Below are 23,591 nucleotides of genomic sequence, written 5' to 3' on the forward strand. Positions count from 1 at the left end.
TCTGGCTTGTCACCTGGAATACCCACCGTGTCTGGAGCGTGCAAACCAACATTTCAAAGACTGGCTCCATTCCAACGGAACATTAAAGTCTGTTTCTGCTATTTTTGCAATTTTAATTTATCACAAAAAAAAAGGAACAGAGGAAAGGATTCATCTACAGAGCATTTAACTGCAAATTCATCTTTATTTTCTTGACCATGCCGGTGTTACAAATTTGGGTTGCTTCATAAATTTGGGTTGCTTCTATGAGAAAGATGTGAAGCAAGATGTGAAATGAAATGTGTACTATCATAAATTTCACTATAAGCTTGCAGTAGGGCTGAAAGATATGCTGAAAAATGTATTTTTCATATCAGTCGATGTTGATAAAGTATCTGATATATTGCCAAGCTGGCAGAACCTGCCTGTTTATCCACAGTTTTCCCTCCAAGCCATTGTTTTTTTTTTTTTAAACAGTTATGCTTAAGCATGGTGGCAAAACTCAATAAGTTGTAACCAAGGAGTGCTAACCCTTACTTAGCTGACTGTGAGGGGTTTAGAAACTAAAGCCTTTCCTCTGCCTACGTACATCTCCCAGAATGCTGTGGGGTTCTAGATCAGAGTTCAGTAAAATTATTGAATATTCTAGCAGACGTATTATCTGCTGAAATTGATCGCGTGTCTGTCGCAACATATATTGGTATTGATTTGTTGTCCATCCTTGTTGTCCATCCTTGCGGAGACATACCTAAATAATTCACAATATCAATCATGCTGGTCTTTGAGAAGAAAGATCGTATTCTCTGATGTGTTATTGGGTCTGTAGCATGACTGTCTGTACTTTTCATTACTGTAGCCTACCGACTGACGTGGCAGAGACGGTGTTCTCAGTAGGAGCCCAGAATGACCACGGTTGGACCTTGCTCCTGAATACATACAGGAACTCTCTTTCTGAAGCCCAAAAAAATAAGATCCTTTCTGCTTTGACAAGCAGTAGAGACAAAGACAAGCTACAAAGGTGCTTTAGGACCTTTATCTGCTATGTTTTGTTTAATAACTGGTGCTGCCACCATGTGACAAGAAGTTGAATTTTATCACAGAGGATTACAAAAATTAAGTAAATTGATGTGTTTGTGTTCCAGATTATTAGAAATGGGTCTTGAAGGGAACGTTATCCGATCACAGGACCTGTCCTATCTTATTTTGATGATTGCAAGGAACCCAAAAGGACATCACCTTGCTTGGAACTTTGTCAAAAAGAACTGGGATGCACTGGTTGAAAAGTTAGTCTAAATAATTGCTGCCACATGATGGCATTGTATGACTGTGTATATCCTTTTTAAAAACTGTTTTTGCTCATGCATCTACTTGGGGAAATAGGACCCAACCCTGCAGTTTAGATGTAAAGTTGTAGTAGTAGTGGTAGTAGTTGTATTTCTGGCATGTACTGGTGCAGATATCTTTTATATGCTATAAGCAGCACTTTGATTTTGCTTGATTTTACTCTCTTTTCTGTCTAACATCCAGGTTCCCATTAGGCTCATTCGGCATCAGAAACATCATTATTGGAACAACACAACAATTTTCATTTCCAGAGGAACTTACTGAAGTAAATTCCAACTTTCATCCTATTCTTTGTATGCATATATATTCATAAATTTGGCACTCACTATAAAAACTGCTGAATACTGCTATAACAATGTGCTTAATAACACAGTTAATGAGCTACTTAGAAGGAGGAGCCCTAGTCAGGTTCTGTCAGTGGAGAATAGAGTGCAGGCATAGAGGAAAGTACAGAAAGAGGGAGTGCAGTATAGGGAAGTGCATTATGAAGTACAATGGTAGGAGACACTCCCTGAACAACGGAGTCTTCAAGAGTTTCTTAGAGATAGACAGGGGCACTCCAGTTCTGTAGCACTTGTTTTTTTTATTTCAGCATTGTGTAACACTAACAAAAACTAATTCTGTATGAAAATATACATTTACTTCAGTTAGTCCTCTCTGTCATGTGCTAGTATTATTAAATGAGATGGGTCATTTGACTGTATTTTATATTACAGGTGCAGCAGTTTTTTGAGTCCATCAAAGAGCAGACCTCCCAGCTGAGAGCAACACAGCTGGCCCTGGAAAATGTGCAAAAGAATATTCGCTGGGTTCAGAGGAACCTGGGAGTGCTGAGTAACTGGCTGAATGAGCAGATGAAATGATAGGCAGCAAAAAGAAAGGAGCTAGAGGGCCAACAACTGCAAAAAGACATTTTGTAAAATTGTTCTGAGAGTTATTTTGAATGGCTTTGAAATCTTCTTGTTTAAGATAATATTATTCTATTTTTTTTTACATTAGATAGAGAAAACAATGTGATTGGTAAAATTGGCAGATGACAGACTGGGTTTCATGAATACTGTTTTCATTGTGTATCTGTACTTCAAAGACAGCAAAGATCAGCAGGAGCACAATAAATCGATTCACAGTTTCTCCTGGTGCCTTTGAGTTGTGTTTAACACAGCAGTTGAGTCAAACACAATATGTTCACTCCTTGTGTCTATGTTTGTGGGTTCACCTGTTATCAGATTTGTAGTCATTATGGTCATGACTGTCACATTTAATAACTTAATGTTTTATTTGCATTTTGTATGGGTGGAATGTACAACTTTTGTGAGTTTTAAAAACAAAATCTAGGTGCACAGTTTTAAAATTCATTGTAGATTTCCTCTTGTCCAGACAGTTAAAATTACATAAAAACACTCAATTGTGTACATACAACCCCACTAATATTTAGTTATTTAGCAAGCTGAACCTCAACTACCACTTGATGCTGTCATTTGATTTTGAAATTGCTATGGTAGACCGACTTTTTCATTATTCAATTCCCTTTGCACACTATAAACTCCTTTTTTTTAATGACATAATTGCATGTAATTGCATGTACTTTTCTGGGGAAACTGATTTTTTTTTCTTTTTTAGATCATTTCCCCAAATATCAACATGCCATAGAGGAATGTGTCCATCATCTGTTTGTAAAGGGTGTATGCTACTTTATTTTAAGCCTAAAAGTAGAAATTTTGGGTCTTTAGAAATAATTAAAATTCTTAAGAGTAGTTTTTTAAGAATATACTATAGGTTTTTTCAATAGGTCATGTAAACGATTTGTATTTAGCGGGGCTGGGGAGGGATGACTTTTGGATTGTAAATATTGTAGACCCCTGGTTTAGAACAATGCAATGTCCTCAAGCTTAGTTAAGTGTTTAAGTGCGTTTGTACGTATAGCGTGCTAGCTCCGCCCCCAGACAGTATCATCCAATTAGATGTTATCCCTGCAACTTGACGGAACGTTGTCAACAACTGGTCGGGATTGGAGGAAAACTGTCATTTAATCCAACTGTAGCTGGCCTAAGACTTTGAACTGAGATTTGTTTTCGNTTATTATTATTATTATTATTATTATTATGCATATTTTCATATTAAATTGACTTCAGATACAAAGTAATTCCAAGTAGAAATTGGTCATTCTGTGGGAAAGCATTTACTTGGACTAGTCCTTGGTGGAATTTGTTGAGCCTGTCTTGAGTCTAATTCTTGAACATAAACTAAGCTGAAAACTTGTTGTGAAGCTAATGATTTAGGTAATTTATCTCTACATGTGTTTTGTCCCTAAGGTGCAGTTGTTTTTTGAATCCATCAAAGAGCAGTCTTCTCAGCTGAGAGCAACACAACTTGCCTTGGAAAATGTGCAGAAGAATATTCGCTGGGTTCAGAGGAACTTGGAAACACTGAGAAACTGGCTGAATGAGCAGATGAAATGACAGCTATCTGGGGAGAAAAAAAAGCATCAAATATTTTTGAGAATTTTTGTAAGTGAAACCTATATTTTAGGTAATGAAACAGTTTTGTAAATGGGAAATTGTAAATGTCTGGAATGTTTTTTGTTAGAGTAAAAGGGTTATATGGGAGATGACAGGCTGAGGGTATCATGAACTTTTTGTTGTCATTGTGTTTCAAAGAGAAAGCAAAGTTAATTAGAAAATAAATGGATTCACTACAACTTGTTCCATCTTTTTTGTGTTGTTTTAACTGGGGTTTATATTTTAAAAGCAAAGGCACTCGAATCAAAGATATACTATAGATTATACTATATATACTATAAAAATAGTAATACTGAAAAAAAATTAATAATATAGGATTATCAATTAATGTTCTGCTCAAAGATGAAAAATGATCAAATTTATGATAAATTAAGCATAAACAAGTATAAAAGCTATATTCTGTATTGATCTTCAATTTTGACAAATACCTAGTAAACAAACCTGCCTGCCATTAGAGATGGATTGTTGCATATTTTTGGTGAAAATGGTCGACGGTAACCCACTGTTTCAACGCAAACCCTGCAGATGCTAAACAAATACATTAACTACTCAGGCACATTTGTACGTATAGCGTGCTAGCTCCGCCCCCTGACAGTATCATCCAATTAGATGTTATCCCTGCAACTTGACGGAACGTTGTCAACAACTGGTCGGGATTGGAGGAAAACTGTCATTTAATCCAACTGTAGCTGGCCTAAGACTTTGAACTGAGATTTGTTTTCGCGGTTTTAAGTAGCTAAGTACAAAGACAAATATATTCTGTTTACCCGTTTTCCTTAAAAAGCAAACCATGAGGGGTAAAGTTGGGAGCGGCTAACATTAGCCGTCTGAATGCTGTTCAGTCTGTGACAGTGGGGGGAGGCTGCTGATACTGACTGTGAGCCTGCGGTGTGCTGTGGCTAGCCAGAAAACATCGCCTTGGTCCTCGGTCGGACGTCCTTGAACGTCCAGAGTTTTCCCAGTTCTTTCTGGACAAGAGGGAGTCTTTCAGATAAATCACCATGGATTTGTTTGACAGTAACAATGCAGGTAAGGACGGAAGACGGTGAGTAGCAGTGTCTTTAGCTACCAGCAGCAGGCCAGCTAATGACTGTCGTGTCGGTGTGTTTCGGTGACACGATGACAGCTACATTGACTGACTTTGCTGGATGCTAAACAGACTAGATATGGTGAGCTAAACAACGTTGTGATTAGGATTTATAAGATAGCTTATGAAACAAAAGCAGGAAATTGTTTTCCTGTTCAAAGTGAAAGCACTGCTGCGGTGTTTACTCAGGTTGAAGCCTATTAGTTTATAACTGGAAATGTTTTATAAAGAGTTATAAAATAGTTTCAAACCACTTATATTGTCCCTGGGCGTTATTAAAGCAAACAGTGCATCAGCTATAAAGCAAACTGTGAAAAAAAAATCACAGTTTTTTTCAAAACTTACCTATTTTGTTTATCTCTGACAGATCTTGGTTGTGAGTTTGTCTCTTTTTTTTCGACACAAGAGCAAACTTGTATGTCACAATCAGATTTTTGATCAGACAGTGAAAGAATGTCAAAACCAACCTCTAACTACTCTAACATTTGCTCTGCAGAGATGTGGTGTTTATGTTGTGTGTTCATGAGCTGAACATAGGAACAAACTGTAGCTACTGATCCATATGTAACTGTGGATTATTGCAAAAGTAATCAGACCCTTCAAGGTTTTCCACATTTTTTCACTTTAAAACAATAATTTTGAACATATGTTGGAGGTGATTATGTTATATAAATAGACACAAAGTCGTGTGTTACTTTAGGGAAAGGAAACGCCTCTATCTATCTATCGCTGCATCCATCGTCTCATCAACTCTTAACCAACTTCCTGGTCTCAGCTGAATGCCCTACAGCATGATGCTGCTGCCGCCAGTATGTTTTACAGTTCTGCATTGAGAAAATTATACAGTTATGCATGTTGGTGTATTGCAAACCTCTCTCCCCTCCAAATAAAATGCATCATAGTTTGTGGTCACAATGTGGTCAAATGTTAAAGCAGCATGAATACATTTGCTAGGTTTGACAGTAAGGGTAACAATGCTAAATGTTTTGAGTAACACGAAAGCCACAAGCAGCAATATTGGCACATTGGTTTACTAGGCCAATATGTAAACTATATTGGCCTAGTTTGGCAATAAACCGATTCACTCCCTCTCACACTCAAACATGTCTTTTTGGTTACATTTATTGTATTTTACAGTGATAATATAGCAATACCGCACAGGTGTTAAAAGTCATCAAATCCATAGCGTAATGTGACTGACTGGCTATTATTTTTGTCATAAACTCTTCTGGACATTACACAGCACTGAGCTACTTAGCTCCTTGCCTATTAATAGACGTTCATGCCACAGCAACGTGGTCCAGACAGAGAGAAGTCATATCAGAAACACTATAACTAAGCAAACACAGACTCAGATGATACCGCTTTCACTTGCCTTGGCTGCTGACATATTTTTGTGGAGTTAAACCTCAGCTGTGTTTGTTGTCATCAGCTTAAAGTGAACAGTGTGTCTTTAGAAGGTGTTTACAGTTTCTGCTTTCCACTCGCATCCATCAGATTTATAATACAATGCCCTGCTCATCACCTACAAAAGCATGGCTAGATTGTCAGGACACAGTGCACAGTATCTTAGTAATGGAGTTATTGAATTAGGAAGCTGAACATGCTTCTGATTGTTTCACAAATTACTTTGGGAGTAAAGAGTCTGTCTGGCCGAAAATGGCACCCGTTTAGTAAGACAAAGCTTTATTCTTTTCCTGTTGCTGAAGATGCATTTTGGTTTGAGGAAGTGAAGGTTTTTTCCGTTCAGGCTTTGCACGTGACGAATCAAAGACGGTGAATCTGTTGCTTGTGCTTCAGCAATCGAGGCGTAACCGCTGTACGCCTCTGTAGTTGCTCGATTTTGTGCAGCTAAATAAACCACCTCAGTGAGATTTGTTCAGTGATAGCCATCTTAATTATTTGCGAACTGAAATGTCTGTGCAGGCTGGCAAACCTGTTTTATCTAGGTCAAGGTGCCACAAAGCAGGGGGGGGGAAAGGTAGAAAGCATACCTTTAACTAACAGGAAACTGTAGAAATGGTGAAGCAAGTGTTCATATTAATACTGCATATATGTCACCATGTTATGAGAAAATTCACCCCTCAAAGTCTGCAAACATAAACAGACCAAACTCACTTTGTGCCAATGTAATTCGACATTTGTATTCTGCTCGGGTACACCTCTCTCACACACGGCTCAATTTCCCGTTCGAGAATCATTTGTTTTCTTTTCTTTGTGCTTCGCAGAGCGAGCTAACCTGCCGAGGAACATGATCGAGAACAGCATGTTTGAAGAAGAGCCTGATGTGGTGGATCTGGCCAAAGACTCCAACACGTTTCCAGTATGCCAGTTCATATTTTCATCATTGAAAAAAGCTAAAATTGCACAAAATTGCACATTTCGTGACATGATCTAGTTGTTACCAAACAGATGTGCTGGTGAATATGATGAATGTTTGTAACAGTTTGCCAAACAGCATAATGCCCCCCTCCTGTTGTTTTTATTTATGAATTTACACTGGGACGCGATCCTGTGTTGCCTTGCAGAAGCTTTCACTTAAAACCAAAACCTTCACTTAAAACCAAAACCTTCAACATATTTTCTTGGGATTTTACGTGAGAGACTAACACAAAGATGTGCGTTCTTGCAAAGCAGGATGAAAATGATACCAATGTTGCATGTATTTCTTTTCAACACCCTCTCCCCCCCTGGGGACAGTACTTTGCAGAACTCACTTTCACAGTAAGAGATGTAAATCTTTTAGTCTCTGCAGAGTGAAGTTTTTCCCCATTCTTGTTTGCAAAACAGTTTAAGCTCAATGAGTTTTGATGGGAGATGTCTGTGAAGATTAGTTTTTAGGTCTCTCCACTGATTCCTAATTGGATGTATTGGATTTAATGTCAGTCAAACAAATAAAAAGCTTTAGGGTTTTTATTTGTTAAACTTTCTTAAAATCCATTCCTACTTTTCCTTCCACTTCATATTTAGCGCCCATTATGCTGATTATGCTGATTGCCGTTTTAACACACGAATATGCTTTGATATAAAGCATATAGTTAATGTTCTTCTCTCTGCTCTTTTTTTTCCCCCCCAAGTCGTTTGCAGTATGCAACAGGTTTTATTCCAGGATCAGTAATCTAATAAAACCGGTTTCTTTGTTCCTACTGAGGAAAGGCAGTCTCTCAGCATGATGCTGCCACCACCAGAACTGTTGTATTTACACAGAGATTAAATAGCGCACAGGTGGAGCCTTTTTTTTTCCTACACTGCTGACATCTGAAGGCAACTGGTCGCACTGGACTTAATGTCAGTCAAACAAATAAAAAGCTTTAGGATTTTTATTTGTTAAACTTTCTTAAAATCCATTCCTACTTTTCCTTCCATTTCATATTTAGCGCTCATTATGCTGATCTGTTACAGAATCCCAATAAAGTAGTTTGCTGCTGTGATGTGAAAAAAATGAATGAATACATTAGCAAGGCAGCACCTGTAATTTAGTACCTGTTTTGATGTGTCTGTGCCTCTCCTCTTTCCACTGATAGTTTACTCAGGAAGGCTTTTTTTTTTTTTCTCTGAATAATCACACAGTGATTTGTCCTGTAGACATTTCCCACTCTTGACCCGGATGAGGCGGCATACGAGCCTCGCAGCTCACGGTTGCTGGTGCGTGGCCTGGGAGAAAACGACATGGATGACGATGAAGAGGACTGTGAGTCTTCTGCACGTCTCCTAGGAATGTCCTTTATGAACCGCAGCTCGTCTCACAGATCCAGCTCGTCCCCTTACGTCAGGCAGTCTCCACCGAGGTAACGCTCAGCTCGTTTCTGTCGATGTCTTTAATAGTTTCTTTAGATTTATTATCTTCTCTCAGGAGTTAGTCATGGTTGGATCCTGCGATGTGTCATTGTTAAGTGAATGTTCACTTCGATCTGCCAGTGATTTTTGCGGATTGTGTCTTTAAATACACCCCTAATATAGAGGTGAAGATTCCCACTTCTGATCTGGACTTACTGTTTGACATTACTTTATTTTCTACTAACTGCTTTTTTATGAAAAAGTTTGTAATTCATATAGTTTGTTTTGAACACAGAGATTTTGTTTGACTTGCTGGCAATAACTAATAAATAGAGATATTGATCGTGAGTTTTCTGGCCGGCACTCATTTCCTGCTTCCTTTGAAGTTTGACCTGCCGATGTCATTTGTTTGTTTAGCAAACACAAAGAGTGCCTCGAGGTGCATGGTGTTGGTTGGTGCATTTATTTACCAGAAAGAGTGGGACTTCTTAGTTTTTATGCCCTTATTGTCTTGGGAAGAATATTGAGATTTTCTAAAATTTAATCTGCCAATCATCAATCAGAGCCGATCGAGGAATAAGTGTCAGACTCTGAGCTCTGGATGATTTATTGGTGGGTCTCTAGTAATGAAGCTTACTGAATATAAATGGAGTTGAAGTTGGATCACTAACTTCAGAATTAAAGGAACATTCTCCCAAATAAACGTCTTATATTTTCTGTTGTAAAGGTAATAAGTAGATTAGTAAGGAAATGCAGGGTTTTGATTTACAACAGGATCAAAACAACAAAGTGCTTAACAGTTAAAATATAAATAAATAAATCATGGAAAAATGTAAAGCATGTGATAAAAACAATAAAAAAAAAACTCTTGTTCAATGAAAGTTTGTCTATAAAAGGTGTTGTTAGCTGCTTTTTGAAAGAATGTAATGGAGGAGGTGGCCTACAGCGTTGGAGGATCTGTCACCCCAGGTTTTAAATAGTCTGAGGTTCCACCAGCATCCTCTGACTTCCTGATTTAATGGTTTGGAGGGGTAGCTGACGGATCTATCCCAGTTGATTAAAACGGTAATATTGATGTTTTTGTTTTGTTTTGTTTTGTTTTCAGGTCATGTTCACGACCCTCCGCTCGTACCATGGTTGTGTGTGTGTTTGTCCTGGTCATTGCAGCCTCGTTGACCATGGTGCTGTACTTCCTACCTGGCTGCACCTTCACCAAGGTAGGGAGAATAACTCTTAAGAGGTTATATACCTGTTTGACACTCTGGCTCACTTTCTAACCTCTGTCCGTCTACAGGCTGGTTGTCCTCCGCCAAATTCCACAAACGGAGAACTGTTCCCATGGGCCGAACTCCGACTGCCTCGCAGCATAAAGCCTCTCAGCTATGACCTCACCTTCACCCCCGACCTCGACAGAATGACCTTTACTGGCAAAGCTGCCATTAAAATGTCTGTGCTTCACAACACAAACCGGATTGTGCTCCATGCTGCTAATCTCAACATTACCAAAGCTACGTTTAAGGTTGGGTTGAAAGGGAATTGGTTAAGTAATTAACTTTGGCCTTTTCTCTTTCCGTCTTGTTGCTCATTGGACACGTCTTCTCTTCCAGCTGGACAATGGGCAGGCCAGTGACGTGAAAGTACTGGAGAACATACACCAACAGCAGATTGCTGTGAAGTTCCCGGAGGAACTGAAAACAAACCAACAGTGTGTTTTGACATTTGAATACAATGCTAACCTCTCACACAGCTACGATGGCTTCTACAATAGCTCATACACTGATAAACTCGGAAACAAAAGGTAAATTTTCTGAATAATATTTGTGTTAAATCTGTGTGCGAAGGACATGTTGATGATGTCTCTTGCTGGGACACTAATGAAGGCTATGAAGACAACAATAAAAAGCATGTTTGACTTCTGTTATTGATTGGAAAATATGTGCCTAATAACCTTCATCTTTTATTCATAGAGTTCTTGCAGCAACACAGTTTGAGCCGCTTTCAGCCAGGAAGGCCTTCCCTTGTTTTGATGAGCCGTCTTTCAAAGCCACCTTCCTGATAAAAATCAACAGGAAACCAAGCTACATGAGTCTTTCCAACATGCCAAAGGTATTGTTCAATTAGTGATTTACCTGTAAGATAAAAAAGGGTCCAAATAGAGTGCTCTGCTTCCATTACGAGCAAGTGAAAAATGAGATCAGTAACTCAGATGTAAGTCCGAATTGAATAAGATTAAGAAGAATAGAACCTAAATGCAAAAATCCTCTCAAATTTACACATTTGAAAAATTTGCTAAATAGTGTCGGTGCATTCTGTGTGTGATTTCGGTTCAATTTGAAATTATTTATATTTATGTATAAAACATTTTTAATTAGAAGTTTAAATATTTGTGTACTTTCTGTCAAGGGATAAATATTAAGAGTTTTAAGAATAAAACCAATGCTGGACGTCATTTCTACTGACCCCACATAAAAAGTCTCCATCTTGCAGCACATAAAAAAACCTCCCATAAAAATAATCCAGATTATACATGATTATACATTATGATTATACATGAGAACTTGTTGAAATTCTTCTTTTACCGCCACCTACAGGTACGATTGTTTACGCCTCAAATTGTTGTCCTGCAAGAGTTTGAAGTGTTCAGACGACGTTAGTTGGTTTGATGAATCCTGTAGTTTATGATCCCTCCATGTCCAGTTGTTCAGTGTGTGATCCCTGATCTGTGAGTCATCAAACAAAAATCTGCAGAACCAGTCTGCTTGTTCAAAAGCCAACTATTTCTAAATCCGTGAAGACAGCAAAAGTTGTGTAGTTTGTCTCCATTTTCCCAGTTTGCTTGGAACAATGATCATCTATATATTTTTTCAGATTTGTAAATTATTACAACAGACAGAGCTCAGTTTTGTGTTGCATATGTTTGGTTAAACTGCTTAAAAATCCTTTACAAGAGCTACAGTTAAAATCAGTGTTTACAGACCGTGTAGATAAACAACCGTATTTTCCTCACTGTGTCACATTAACTCAACATGAACTTTTCTTGTTTAGAGAACATTTACGATTACCAACATTATTTATATTTGCCAAATGCCAGAATAACAAAAGACATAATTTACTACTTTGCTCAGATGTAGGTATTTACATGAAGTCGGATTACTACGTCTTTAAACAGTTTGGGAAAGCCCAGGTGATTCTGGCTGAAGCTGATGAGAACAAGTACCAACATGGGCTGAAAGGCCACCTGGTGTTTAAAGAGCCCATTACTCAAAACACAACGTATAAAACAGATTAGAGTCATGGGAGACACGTCTCCTGGTGGGATAAATCAACAGTTTAAATGAAGCCCAATAACCATTGTTATATTTGAGGAAAAAGGGGGGGGGAACCTATGGCAGTGGCAGCATCATGTTTTGTGGGTGTTTTTTTTTTTTTTTGCAGGAGTGACTAATGGGCTTCTCAACGTAGATGACATACTGATAACATTTTGTGGAAACCTTAAGGCAAAATTTTAGAACAAGAAAGTAAAAGCCCAAGCCACACATCCAGCTGATGGGATGTACCAACCAAAATCTGTTTGTAGTGTGCACTGCTGTCTTAGACAGGCTTGCAGCTCCTCTTGTGGGCACAGTTTTTATTTCCTTACTTTCTGATTTTCAAAACCACCTTTATTTCCCTGCATGTTGGCCTTGCAGTTGCCCAACTCTAGCACTCTGCGTTTCAGGCCAGAACCACGCCTCTTTCCAGTGGCCTCGAGCAGGATGAGTTTGAGAAGACCAACGTCAACATGAGCACTTACCTGGTGGCCTTCGTTGTTGCTAACTTCACCTCTGTCAGCAGCAGTGCTTCAGGAACACAAGTAGGTTTAAGAACGGCCGTGTTTTGCTGTGCGTTCAAACCATAATCGTCAATAATTAATTTGAAAAAAACATCGCGTTGGTGTTGTGTTTTACTTTGCGTCTGTTTGTGATGCACATCCACGTCTGTTGGTTGTAGGTCTCTGTGTATTCGGTGCCAGATAAGACCGAACAGACCAGCTTCGCTTTGGACACGGCTTCCAAACTGCTGCAGTTTTACAACGAATTCTTTGAGATTGAGTACCCACTGAAGAAACTAGGTGAGCAGAGCCACTGGCCTGTACAACATTTATCTTTCTACACCTCTTTTTCTTATCATTTGTTACAGTTTTTCTTCATTTCTGTTTTGTCAGACTTGGTGGCCATTCCTGACTTCCTGGCAGGAGCCATGGAGAACTGGGGGCTCATCACTTTCAGGGAGACCACCTTACTGCTGGACAAGAACTCCTCCTCTCTCGAAAAACAAGTAGTAGCCTCCGTAATAGCCCATGAGCTCGCTCATCAGGTAGTTATTTTTTGTGATTTTTAAAAAAATTTTCTGACTGACACCTCTTTGAAAGGAGCAAAGAGTGTGATTATGTTTGGTTTGCTGGTCCATCTCTGTGTTTCAGTGGTTTGGAAACTTGGTAACCATGAGCTGGTGGAATGACCTGTGGCTCAACGAAGGCTTCGCCACCTACATGGAGTACATGTCGCTGCAGGAAATACTGCCCAGTTTGGACACTGTAGGTTTGAAACGTTTGACCTGTGAGTACATAATATTTCTGGCGGATGAATTTGAGAACTTTTTCAACGAGTCTTTGTTTTGCAGGGTAATTTATTCCTGACTGTGCGGTTCAGAGCCCTGGACAAAGATGCTCTAAACTCCTCCCACCCTGTGTCGACAGAGGTTAACACGCCAGAGCAAATCGAGGAAATGTTTGACTCAGTCTCCTATGAAAAGGTACAGCTTTGAGTGTTATATAAAATACAAAAAGGTCTTTGACCAAGATTTCTTTGTCTTGCTTCCAAGAAGAGTTCACTTTTCTTTTTTTTTTTGTTTTCTGTCACAGATGTTGCTAAATGTTTTTTGCTCTTTCTTTAACTGATTTTGCACTTATTCTAAGTTCAGAACCTGATAATCAGCCAGTGAATCAACAGAATAATATGCGTTTATTGTGTTAGATCCCTAGGAATATACATGTTAATGTTATTAGGGATTAATAACCTCTTATTACTCTGATAGGTCACTTCTTTTATTACATTTAAAATAAAAGAAGTATCTCTCAAGTCTTTGCTGGATTATTTTCCAGTTTCTTGAAGAGATGTCCTTCACATACTATTCATCTGCTGTTGATGCTGGTTTTTGCCTTATGCTGCTTCTTTGTCCTCCATTTGCCCGCTTTCCTATTTTTAAGCCAACTCATCACAATTTGCAATTATGTTTAATTACTTTTAAAAAAAAAAGTGAACAGAAAATGGTTGAAAAGCAGCCAAAGTTCAAAGAAAAACTATAAAAAGCATTTAAAAAGCACATAGAACTATTGAACAAGATAATTTTTAAAGGTTACCAGAAAGCCTGGCTTCGTAAAGGCAAAGATACATTAGGGTAGTTTATAACTTGCCTAGTTTACTGGAGACTCCACGTTCTTTTGCCAAATATTCATATCCAATTTCTTACTTCAGAGAAATTTCTCTGCTGGTCCTCACAGTCGGCTGCAGCTGTGGCTAATGGTTTTAATTGTTGGTGTTTTGTGCCTCTGCTCTCCAGGGAGCTTCAATTCTCCTGATGCTGAATGTGTCGTTGCCAAAGGAGCAGCAGTTCAAAAAGGGCATTATTCACTATCTGAACTCATTTAGGGGATCAAATACAGAAACCATGGACCTTTGGAACAGCCTTATGCAGGTATGTGGATGCCTTTACATGGGGTCAATATGTGCACGTGTATTTAAATGATGTCTTAGTTAGGTGATCGACTGACTCTTACCCTTGGCATGCATGTCCAACATGGATACATCTGAATTTATTTCATTTTCAATGGATGCATTAACACTTGAAAGCTCCTGTTTCAGTCTGCAAACACAAGTAGTAGATTTTACGCTGGATTTAGAACTGCTGTCAATTTGCCTGCAGCTTTTTGTTTTGCTATCGTTCTTAAGTTGATTTATGAATGAACAAATGAGTTGTTTTTAGTGCTTAAAAAGAAAATAAGAATGAACAGGTTGGCTCTTAAAGAAAAACTGGTAGAGGCACGTAAAAACCTCATCGCTTCATCTCTGGCCAGAGATCTTTGTCATCACATCTCTTCCATGCAGACCGAAAGCTGTACGTTGTTTCCTGTAATAAGAACCCTTTTTTTGTTAGTTTTACTATTTTGAAGAACTAGATTATTTTCCCAGGATCTTTATACTATATAGCAAAAGTATATATAGTAAATCATCAGTTTACTGATTAGTTGTGTGCAAGCGTAACGTTTCCTTCCTGCTGCCTGTTCATCGCATATTGATCCTCATCACCCACTTTGGTTTGGTTTTAAACTAAAGCTGCATTAGAGGGTCTTGAACTCTGCTAACAGATGTTTGATTTTTCCTTTATCTACATCCGTTTAATATTTTTATTTTTTTTATCTTCATCAAAATCTCTATCATTCATCTGTAACACTTCCTTCTTCCCTGCATGTTTCAGGTTTCCACCCCGCTTAGGAATATTTCTGAGATGATGAGTTCATGGACATCACAGAAAGGCTTCCCGCTGGTCACTTTGAGTCGCAAAGGCGACATGGCGACCTTCTCCCAGGAGCCTTTTCTGCTCACATCTGACAACACCACAAAAGCACCCAGGTGGGTTTCGTCAACACACTCATCAGTATGAGAAATGCAACACAAAACCCAACGGTGCTGCGATCTCCGTTTCAGACGGTGGAATATCCCCATCACGTTGGTGAACGACAGCTGTAGCTTGGCCCCGGAGTGCAGACAGATGTTCAGTCTGAGTGAAAAGTCAGGTACGGTGTAGCACTTAACCCTGCTGTAACACTCTCATTGTTTTAGACACTGTGTGCAATGACAAACGTTTGTGTGTTTCAGGAAGTTTAAAGGTGCCAGAAAGCGTAAAGTGGATAAAATTGAACTACAAGAACACCGGCTTCTACGTTGTCGATTACGGACAAGATGGTTGGAATGCTATTCATGATGCTTTGTCTGAAAACATCAGCGTTCTCACAGCTGAAGACCGAGCCTCGGTCATACATAACACCTTTGCTCTCTCCAGGTAAACATCTGAATATTGTTTTCTTACTTTGTGAGTGCACCAAGTGGACCCTTCAGCTCATCTAAATTATAGTTACTGGATTGATTGATTGACACTTGATTGATCAAGTGCAGATAAACCTGGATCATTAAAGGCAGGCATTGTTACTTTTGGTAGGGAGGATGGATGTCAAGTCTTAAATCAGCGTCTTAGCATGTCCTGGTAAATGCCTGCGCTGAATTTGGGCTTGATAAAACACAGCAGACCAACACCAGCAGATGACTCGTCTTCCCAGATAGACACTAATTGTAGACGATGTGGCGATTCTGCATTTTCCTCCAGAATCTGTAACCTTGATTTACAAATTAAAATTTAATTTAATCTGATAAGAGGACTTTGAGCGCCTGAGCAACAGTCCAGTTTTTTTTTGTTTTTTTATCTCCTTACCTCTGGTAAAACATGTCTGCTGCTTTCTCTGGTTCAGAGTTGTGTTGAATTAATTTAATAAATCAACATTTCAGTAATGTTCTACATAGCTGAGATACATGCGTATTCTGTGATTAAATACTCCAATATTTCACTTCAGTGTTCGACCTTTTCTCCCTGCTTTGTCTGGTCGTTAGACTGGGGCGTGTCCCTTTTGAGCAAGTCTGCCACATGTTGAGCTTCATGCCTAACGAAACGGAGACGGCTCCTGTGACAGAAGCTCTGCTGCAGCTGAACAGCATCTACAGGCTGCTCGATAAAAGGCAGGAGTCCGACTTGGCATCTCGCATGAAGGTACTTTACAAATGAGTGCTTTGGAAAGTCAGTTGGTGTTTAAATTTCATCTAAATAGCAAAACTGATTTTTTTATTTTTATTGTTTGTTAGCATTAAATTTAAAGGATGAGCACTTTAAGATGTAACCTGCCTTATTACTTTTGTAAAATAAGTCCAAATGGTGCTGTGGAATTGGAGAAGAGTTATTTATAATTTTTTCTCTCTCTGCAACAGACTTACATTCTGAGTCAGTTTGGTTCTTTGATGGAAAGTCAAACCTGGAAGGAGGAGCAGAGTCTGTCGAAGCAGGAGCTGCGCTCAGCCCTCGTCTCAACGGCCTGCGCTCTGAATAATGACGGCTGTGTTGAAAAAGCCAAATCCCTGTTCAAAAACTACACTGACTGCAATTACACCAACAAGTAAGTAAAGAACTCAGGAACTGAATGATTTTATATAAAAAAAAAAAATCACCTCAACATCCTTTTGCAAACAGTAACAGCCTTTAATTATGTAAGAGTTCAGTAAATGTGCGTTAGCAGGAAGAGTAAAGCAAGAGCCCTGAAAATAAAGATTCTCACGTTTGTGTTTTCATTTTTACTTCCGTAGGATCCCAGGTGATTTGCAGCAAGCTGTGTTTGCAGTGGCAGCTCAGTCAGAAGACAGCTGGAAAGCGTTGTTGACCTTGTACGCAACTACCACCAATGATGCACAGAAGCGAAAGATGCTAAAAGGCCTGGCATCCTCTCAAGACCCACGTCATATTGCATGGTAAGGGTGTGTGTGTATACATATATATAAGCTGAAATCCGCAGCAATTCTTTAAAGTCTTCCACATTTTTGCTCTATAAACTTAGACTTATTTGGATTTAATATCATAAAGCAAAATCTTTACTTGAAAGTCATTTTCCTTTTCTTTGATAATGCTAAATAAAATCTAGTGCAGTCAGTCGTCTTCACAAGTCAATAAATTAGTAAATGGAGTCACTCTGGAGGAGCTGCAGAAAACAAATCTAGTCTTTCACTACACAAATCTGACCCTCATCGACGAGTGACGAGAAAAACATTGAAATAAAGTCGAGTTTGGAGTTTGCCACAAGCCATGGACAGAGCAAACATGAGGAAGTAGAAGGTTTTGTGGTCAAAACTGGACAGTTTGTTCCAAGTGCTACAGCAGAGACAAGCGAACCGGGTCAGAGTTGTCAAGGCGATAAAAGGAAACTCTGGTAAATTCTGGAAACAAAAGCTTTTTGTTTATTTTTATTCCTCTCCCAATATCCTTCTTTACACTACAAACATCCTGTTGCATTGTGGTCGCATTGTTTGCTGGATCTAAACTCTCTTTATTTTGATCTGTGCAGGATTCTCAAGGCCGGTCTGAATGGGGATATCATCCAGACACAGGAGCTGCCTCTGATCATCAACACCGTGTGTCACGGGTTTGCTGGCTATTTGTTTGCTTGGGATTTTATCCAAGTAAACTGGGACCGCCTCATAGAGAAGCAAGTCTCATCAGATCCCTTTCTTAAAATACATTACAGGATTAACTTACCTGCTAATTAAAGGATCTGGACTTCTGAGTGTCATTATAGCTTCCTGTTCTTCTGGCTGCAGGTTTCCTCTTGGCTCCTTTGCCATTCAGACAATCGTCAAATCCACTACCTCCCAGTTCTCCACACAGGCACATCTTGATCAGGTATGTATATATTGGAGATGTACAATATGGTTTCATGGGATTGACAAACACAGAGGAGCGCACAATTGTGAACCGGCTCTGTTCTGATGCCCTGAGATAAAACCCAGTGTAGAATATTGGCTTCACAAGTCACTTGACTAGTCATTTTTTTCTGGTGGGGTCAGAGTCAATAGGAAATCTGCAGATCCTGCAAAAGACTTGACTGGGTTGGAAGTTTAATGACCCAAAACACACAACCAGAGCTACAATGAAATGGCTTAGATCAAAGCAGATCCATGTGTAAGAATGGCCCAGTCAAAGCCCAGACTGATGTGCATTTGGACTTTTATGGCAGTTGTTGTCTCCTCCTAATCTGACTGTGCTTGAGTTATTTTGCAAAGATGAATAGGCAAAAATTAGTAAAGATGTTTGGAGAATTATTTTCAAATTCGGTAAAAAGAAACGCAAAAATACTTCCGGCAGCGTCTGGTTTACAAAGCCTTGACTCACTGTGGCTAAATGCAGATGCACACCACACTCTTCAGGGGTTTTAGTAGTTAAAACCATGTATGAAATATAGTTATGCCCTACTTGTTGTGTTGGTCTGAGTTTGTAATGTGACAAAAACAAGTTCAAAGGATATCAGTACGTTAACGTTTGTAAAAATGCTTTGAATGATCAAGAGTCCTTGGATCACTCTGTGTCTCTTACAGGTTCAGGCGTTCTTCTCCAGCCTGAAGCAGCGTGGCTCTCAGATGAGGAGCGTGCAGGAGGCTCTGGAAACCATCAGGCTGAACAAACGGTGGATGGAAAACAACTTACAAGCTATGAGAAAATTTCTTTAGGACGGTTAAGTCAGCCTGAATCCGCCCCGACAGCGAGCAGGTGGGGGGTGCATCTTCAAGACAGCAGCAGTGTTTGCACTATTTCTGGACTCTGTCCCTTAACTCCCAGTATCCAGACCAGAGCAAATAATCAAAAGCTCCTTCTGGACGAAAGGTTTCTGAGATGAGTCCTGTCAGTTTCACTTGGTAGCTCAGGGTGGTTCTGATTGTTGTCAGACTCAACACACACTCCTTGTGTTTTATGCTGTCGACCAAACCTCCTCCGCAGTTCTCATCAAAACCTTGTGCTTTATTAGACAATCGTGCTTCAAAGATCGAAACGGACCTCCTTCCGCCCCTGCCGCGCCGCAAACACCCAACCGTTTTAGGCTACAAAATGTTTCGAAACATCCAATTCATGTACGAAGACGAGGCGGCGCGACGTTCCTCAGCAGTGAGGAAGTGAGAGATGCGGTTTTGCGAAATGGATCCCCGTCACTCCTGTAAACTAAAGAGTTTTGCCATGTTGATGCTAGTCAGGTTAGATGATTAATTGATGGTTTAAAACGCCAAACTGTTTTTGGCATCAGTTGAATGTAGTGAGAAACCTTCCCACTGTGTGCAGTAGAGGATGTGCTGAAACCCAGTGCAGGTTTAAATCACCCAATGTGTCTTACAGCAGGTGTGAGAGCAGGCGGCCAACACTGGAGCCAAACGGTTTCTTTACTTAGTTTCAGCTCTGATCCACATGTTTTACTCTACTTTTATTGCCTCTACTCTCTTTATTGTTTTTTTTTTCTTTTTTTTTTTAGTCTATACCTGTGTGAGGTTGTAACAATAATGTAAATACTGTCAGCAATGTGCTTTTGGAAGTACTATTTTAGAGATATTGACTTTTAATATTTTACAACTTGATATCTGTTGTGTTTGTGTATAGTGTAAAGTTTTATTTTGAGTCCAGGTCAAAGCTTTTTTTTTTTTTTTCCTTTTTTGTTATTTTCGTATTTCCTTACTTAGACAACCAAAAGAAGGTCGTTTGCTGATGAATGTTGCGTTACAAGGGCTACTGTGCATATTAGAGATACCAGGCATCTGTGTTTGTTATCTGTCTGTACTTATTGATAATTTGTTGTTTATTAGTCTAAAAAAAAACACACACACAGAGGTTGCGTGTCACTCCTCGGAAGTAGTTATTTATTAACATCCTTCACATGTGACTCTTTGATTTCTGAAATGTTATTTAAAGACAGATGCACGTCCAGAGAGGTACTTTTCTTCAGATTCCTGTTACGTTTATCGTGGTTTTGTTTGGTTTCACACATTAAAAACGGCGTCGTTACATAATACTGAGTGTCATTTACGCCCACAAAGGGAACTCAAGAGATCCGTGAAGATGTTCCTCCTAAAGGTACCTCAAGACGAGGCGACGCGATGAAGCCTCTGTTCTCGACGGGTTCGATGGTGCAAAAGGTTCTTGAAAAGTATGAAATTGCTTTTTAGCATTTTCCAAATCTGGATAACTAAAAGAAATTTAAATCATGCTTGATTTTACTCTTTATCTTTCTTACATTTTCAAAAACAAATTGACATTTATCTATATTAAATTCCCATGCTTTTGTCTTTGACTTGCCAAATTTAACATTTTACCCAGGAGTATCTTGGTTCTGCATAGTGAAGAATTATTATTGAACTCCCTGTTTGGTCTCCAGACAGCATTAAGTTCAGATTAAACTGAACCTGTGGTTCCTAAACTGGGTTTAAAATATTCAACAAAGCACTACAGCTGATGTTTTTTAAAAATATTTTGAAACAAAATAAAGACACCAAATTTTTTTCAACTGTGCTTTAAGTAATCTGTTTTTAGTCTATCATATTATATTGTTGGAACAGTCCAAACATTTTCAAAACAGAGTTGATTGAAATTTGTCCAGATGCTGCAAACGCATTATGTTTGTTTTACTCCAAAAATCATTGTTGAACCTGCAGATAACGACATGTGACGACTATTCAACGGGTTCAAATGGATTTGTAGTAATTTATTTAGAAACGTAGAAAAATCAAGTCTTTAAAAGTGTGAAGATAACGGGTTTATAAGTTTCCAAAGCAGAAGAAATTAAGACAAAAGCAAATGACTGAATCAGTAAAGTGTCTCATCACAGTTTAAATCTGCGTAAAGATCATTAATATTTGAGCCAGTTATTTTGTCCTCTCACTGATTCTACTTGCTGAAAGGATTTCACTCAGTTTTGTTCAAATATCTTTCTGTTACATAATAGCGCCATGCTCACAGTGAAACTGTAAAACATTTTGTTTTTGCACTGAGATGATGTCCTTCATATCCTTTCAGGATTTTATTGCTTGAAATCTGCACAAATTGTTCAACTAAGCTACTTAAAAAAAACATTCAAAATTGAAAGGGAACTCCATTTTCATCAGTTTCCCACATTGTTCATCTGTCCTTTTTTTCTTTTTTTTACATTTTGTTTTTCTTTTTGTCAAAAACTGCCCAAAGTTGAAGTTCCTGTGCTTTACAAGCCTCTTTCATGAAGCAAACTGTTTCATTTATTATCATTACTGACACTCCAAATAAAGCTCATCTGCATCCAACTCTTCTTTAGTGACTTTCATTGTACAATGCCAATTGTTTATTGTAAAATATAAAAGAAAACTATATATATATATATATTTACATGTAAATATGATTATATGCACATTTTCTTTCAGCCTTAGAAAATTTTGTAGCTTCATGGTTGAGATTCCTTCTTGACTACAAAATTTTTATATCAAATTCTTTAATTGAGCGATTTCTAATTATAATGTTTACAATGAGTTTAATTTGCCCATCTTTTCATTACTTTTCCTTCAGGTTTCATTAATGCATTGGACATATTATTATTACTGACGGATGTTCAGCACGTTGTTACTGATTTTAAGTCGGTTTTATTAATTTTCTGTGTTTGATGTTATCACACTGAACGGCATTTACCATCCTTCAGAAAAATCTTTAAACATGCTGGTTCTGGTTGGGGTTAAATAATTTTGCTTTTCATATCTACTGACATTACTGCTGCTTATTTCACATGCAGTTGTAGCCAATCCCCTCCACTTCAGGGTCGACAGGATTTTTCTAAATTAAATAATTTAAATCAGAAACGTAAACAATGTGGAAAATTTCTATGTGAAAGCAGCAGAATCACAGAGTAACTGGATACAGACTTAAATCAGAACCACAGAAGCGCTGTCAAAACAAAAAAAAAACATTCTGTATCTTACCAGGAGATGGCAGCGATGCTCCTCTAAAAGATGTCCTTAAGTTTGAAGTAAGTTAGAAGCATTAAGTTGTAGCAAATGGTGGCTTTTGTTTATCTTCTACAACAGTAGATAAAAAAAGATGTAAAAAAAAGATGTAAAGAATACCTTGAATATTCACTAGAACATAGAAAAAGTCCTCAGGTGACATTAGATTAAACTTAATCATTTAAATTCATATTTTTGTTTGTTTCAAGGATGAGCTTTACTGGTCTGCATAAACCAACCAGTAATGCACAGACCAAAGTATCAGCTCCATTGGCAGATTACTTCACATTTTTCCTGTGTTAAAAGTGAACTTGCACTTTTTCATTAATATTAAGAAATTATTGACTTAAAACAAGCTCCTGTATCTTGCTGAAAACTGATTTGTAAGTTAGTTTTGTCTTATTTCAACTTCACTATTTGCACTAAAAACTAGATAATAAATACTTGGTAAGATGAAACTCCTGAATTAATTTTATTTGTATCAGTTTATGTAAACGTAAAATGTATTAAGTAAAACTGACGAAGCATAAAGTAGCTATCCTATTCATCGCTTTGAGATACTTTGAGGGCATTTTTCTCTTACACTGTCGAAGAATTATGTCTTGTTTGAGAGTGCTAGCCTTTCACTCCACATCTAGATATTGTGCTTGACCTCATACTTTGAAAGTCACTGCTGACGTGTTGATATGCTCCTCCACACTTAAAAAAGTGCAATTAAAGATAGCATCATGACCCAAATGATTAGATTGATTTTAACCTTACAGGACGAACAAGCTAACAAAAATACTCAAATTAATTTGGATTGTGAGACGCGGAATGGTATTTTAGGGTGCCATATTAGTTAACTACATAAACAACTTCAGCAGACAAACACTGAATTTACAGTAAACAGGCTAAAAAGTGTAATATCCTTTGTTTTTAAAATTTGTGACGCATGTAAAATGTGCAAAGCGTGCAATCTGTCATTACAAAATAAAATCAAATGTCATTCACATTCTCTTCTTACATAAATAAACTCCTATAAAAATGATCAGTTTAAACACATAATTACAGCAATTGAAAAAGTTAAATAATTTCTTTTAAACTGTTTACAAGACTAAAGATATGAACTCAAGCTAAACTGAACCACTGATGTTCAGACATTTACTCTTCTAATTTTGACCTGAGTAAAAGATACTTTATCCAATCAAGGCTGCATCCAGCATTAGAGTAGAGAAGCCTCACTGATGTAAGATTAACTTGTGTTTTGTA

The 23,591-nt window shown here is 38.2% G+C and overlaps 2 protein-coding genes across 2 annotated transcripts; both read left to right on the top strand.

Annotated features, from left to right (window-relative positions):
- Nucleotide 1: 1 nt before the first annotated feature.
- LOC103142986 (endoplasmic reticulum aminopeptidase 2-like) lies at nucleotides 2-2,454 on the top strand (the record flags this gene model as incomplete). Its single annotated transcript, XM_007559334.1, has 5 exons — nucleotides 2-87; nucleotides 836-997; nucleotides 1,122-1,262; nucleotides 1,507-1,588; nucleotides 2,040-2,454. Coding segments are annotated over 5 exons (618 nt in total), but the record flags the coding sequence as incomplete, so codon positions are not given.
- A 2,011-nt stretch (nucleotides 2,455-4,465) lies between these two features.
- lnpep (leucyl/cystinyl aminopeptidase) lies at nucleotides 4,466-21,650 on the top strand. Its single transcript, XM_007559260.2, has 22 exons — nucleotides 4,466-4,871; nucleotides 7,158-7,252; nucleotides 8,515-8,717; nucleotides 9,812-9,923; nucleotides 10,001-10,225; nucleotides 10,314-10,504; nucleotides 10,674-10,812; nucleotides 12,425-12,559; nucleotides 12,697-12,817; nucleotides 12,911-13,062; nucleotides 13,169-13,282; nucleotides 13,369-13,500; nucleotides 14,308-14,442; nucleotides 15,223-15,377; nucleotides 15,453-15,541; nucleotides 15,624-15,807; nucleotides 16,410-16,566; nucleotides 16,782-16,966; nucleotides 17,154-17,315; nucleotides 17,906-18,046; nucleotides 18,159-18,240; nucleotides 18,933-21,650. The coding sequence occupies exons 1-22, from the start codon at nucleotides 4,844-4,846 to the stop codon at nucleotides 19,062-19,064; spliced, it is 3,069 nt and encodes a 1,022-aa protein (XP_007559322.1). The 5' UTR covers nucleotides 4,466-4,843; the 3' UTR covers nucleotides 19,065-21,650.
- Nucleotides 21,651-23,591: the final 1,941 nt, after the last annotated feature.

The sequence above is a fragment of the Poecilia formosa genome, unplaced genomic scaffold, assembly GCF_000485575.1.
Source record: "Poecilia formosa unplaced genomic scaffold, Poecilia_formosa-5.1.2 Scaffold103, whole genome shotgun sequence".
Lineage (NCBI taxonomy): Eukaryota > Metazoa > Chordata > Actinopteri > Cyprinodontiformes > Poeciliidae > Poecilia > Poecilia formosa.

Excerpts from the sequence above, each read along its gene's own strand:
- lnpep (XM_007559260.2), top strand. The coding sequence starts at position 4,844 with ATGGATTTGTTTGACAGTAACAATGCAG. Across the intron at positions 15,542-15,623 it reads CAGTCTGAGTGAAAAGTCAG|GAAGTTTAAAGGTGCCAGAA; the intron begins GTACGGTGTAGC and ends TGTGTGTTTCAG. Across the intron at positions 16,967-17,153 it reads GACTGCAATTACACCAACAA|GATCCCAGGTGATTTGCAGC; the intron begins GTAAGTAAAGAA and ends TTACTTCCGTAG.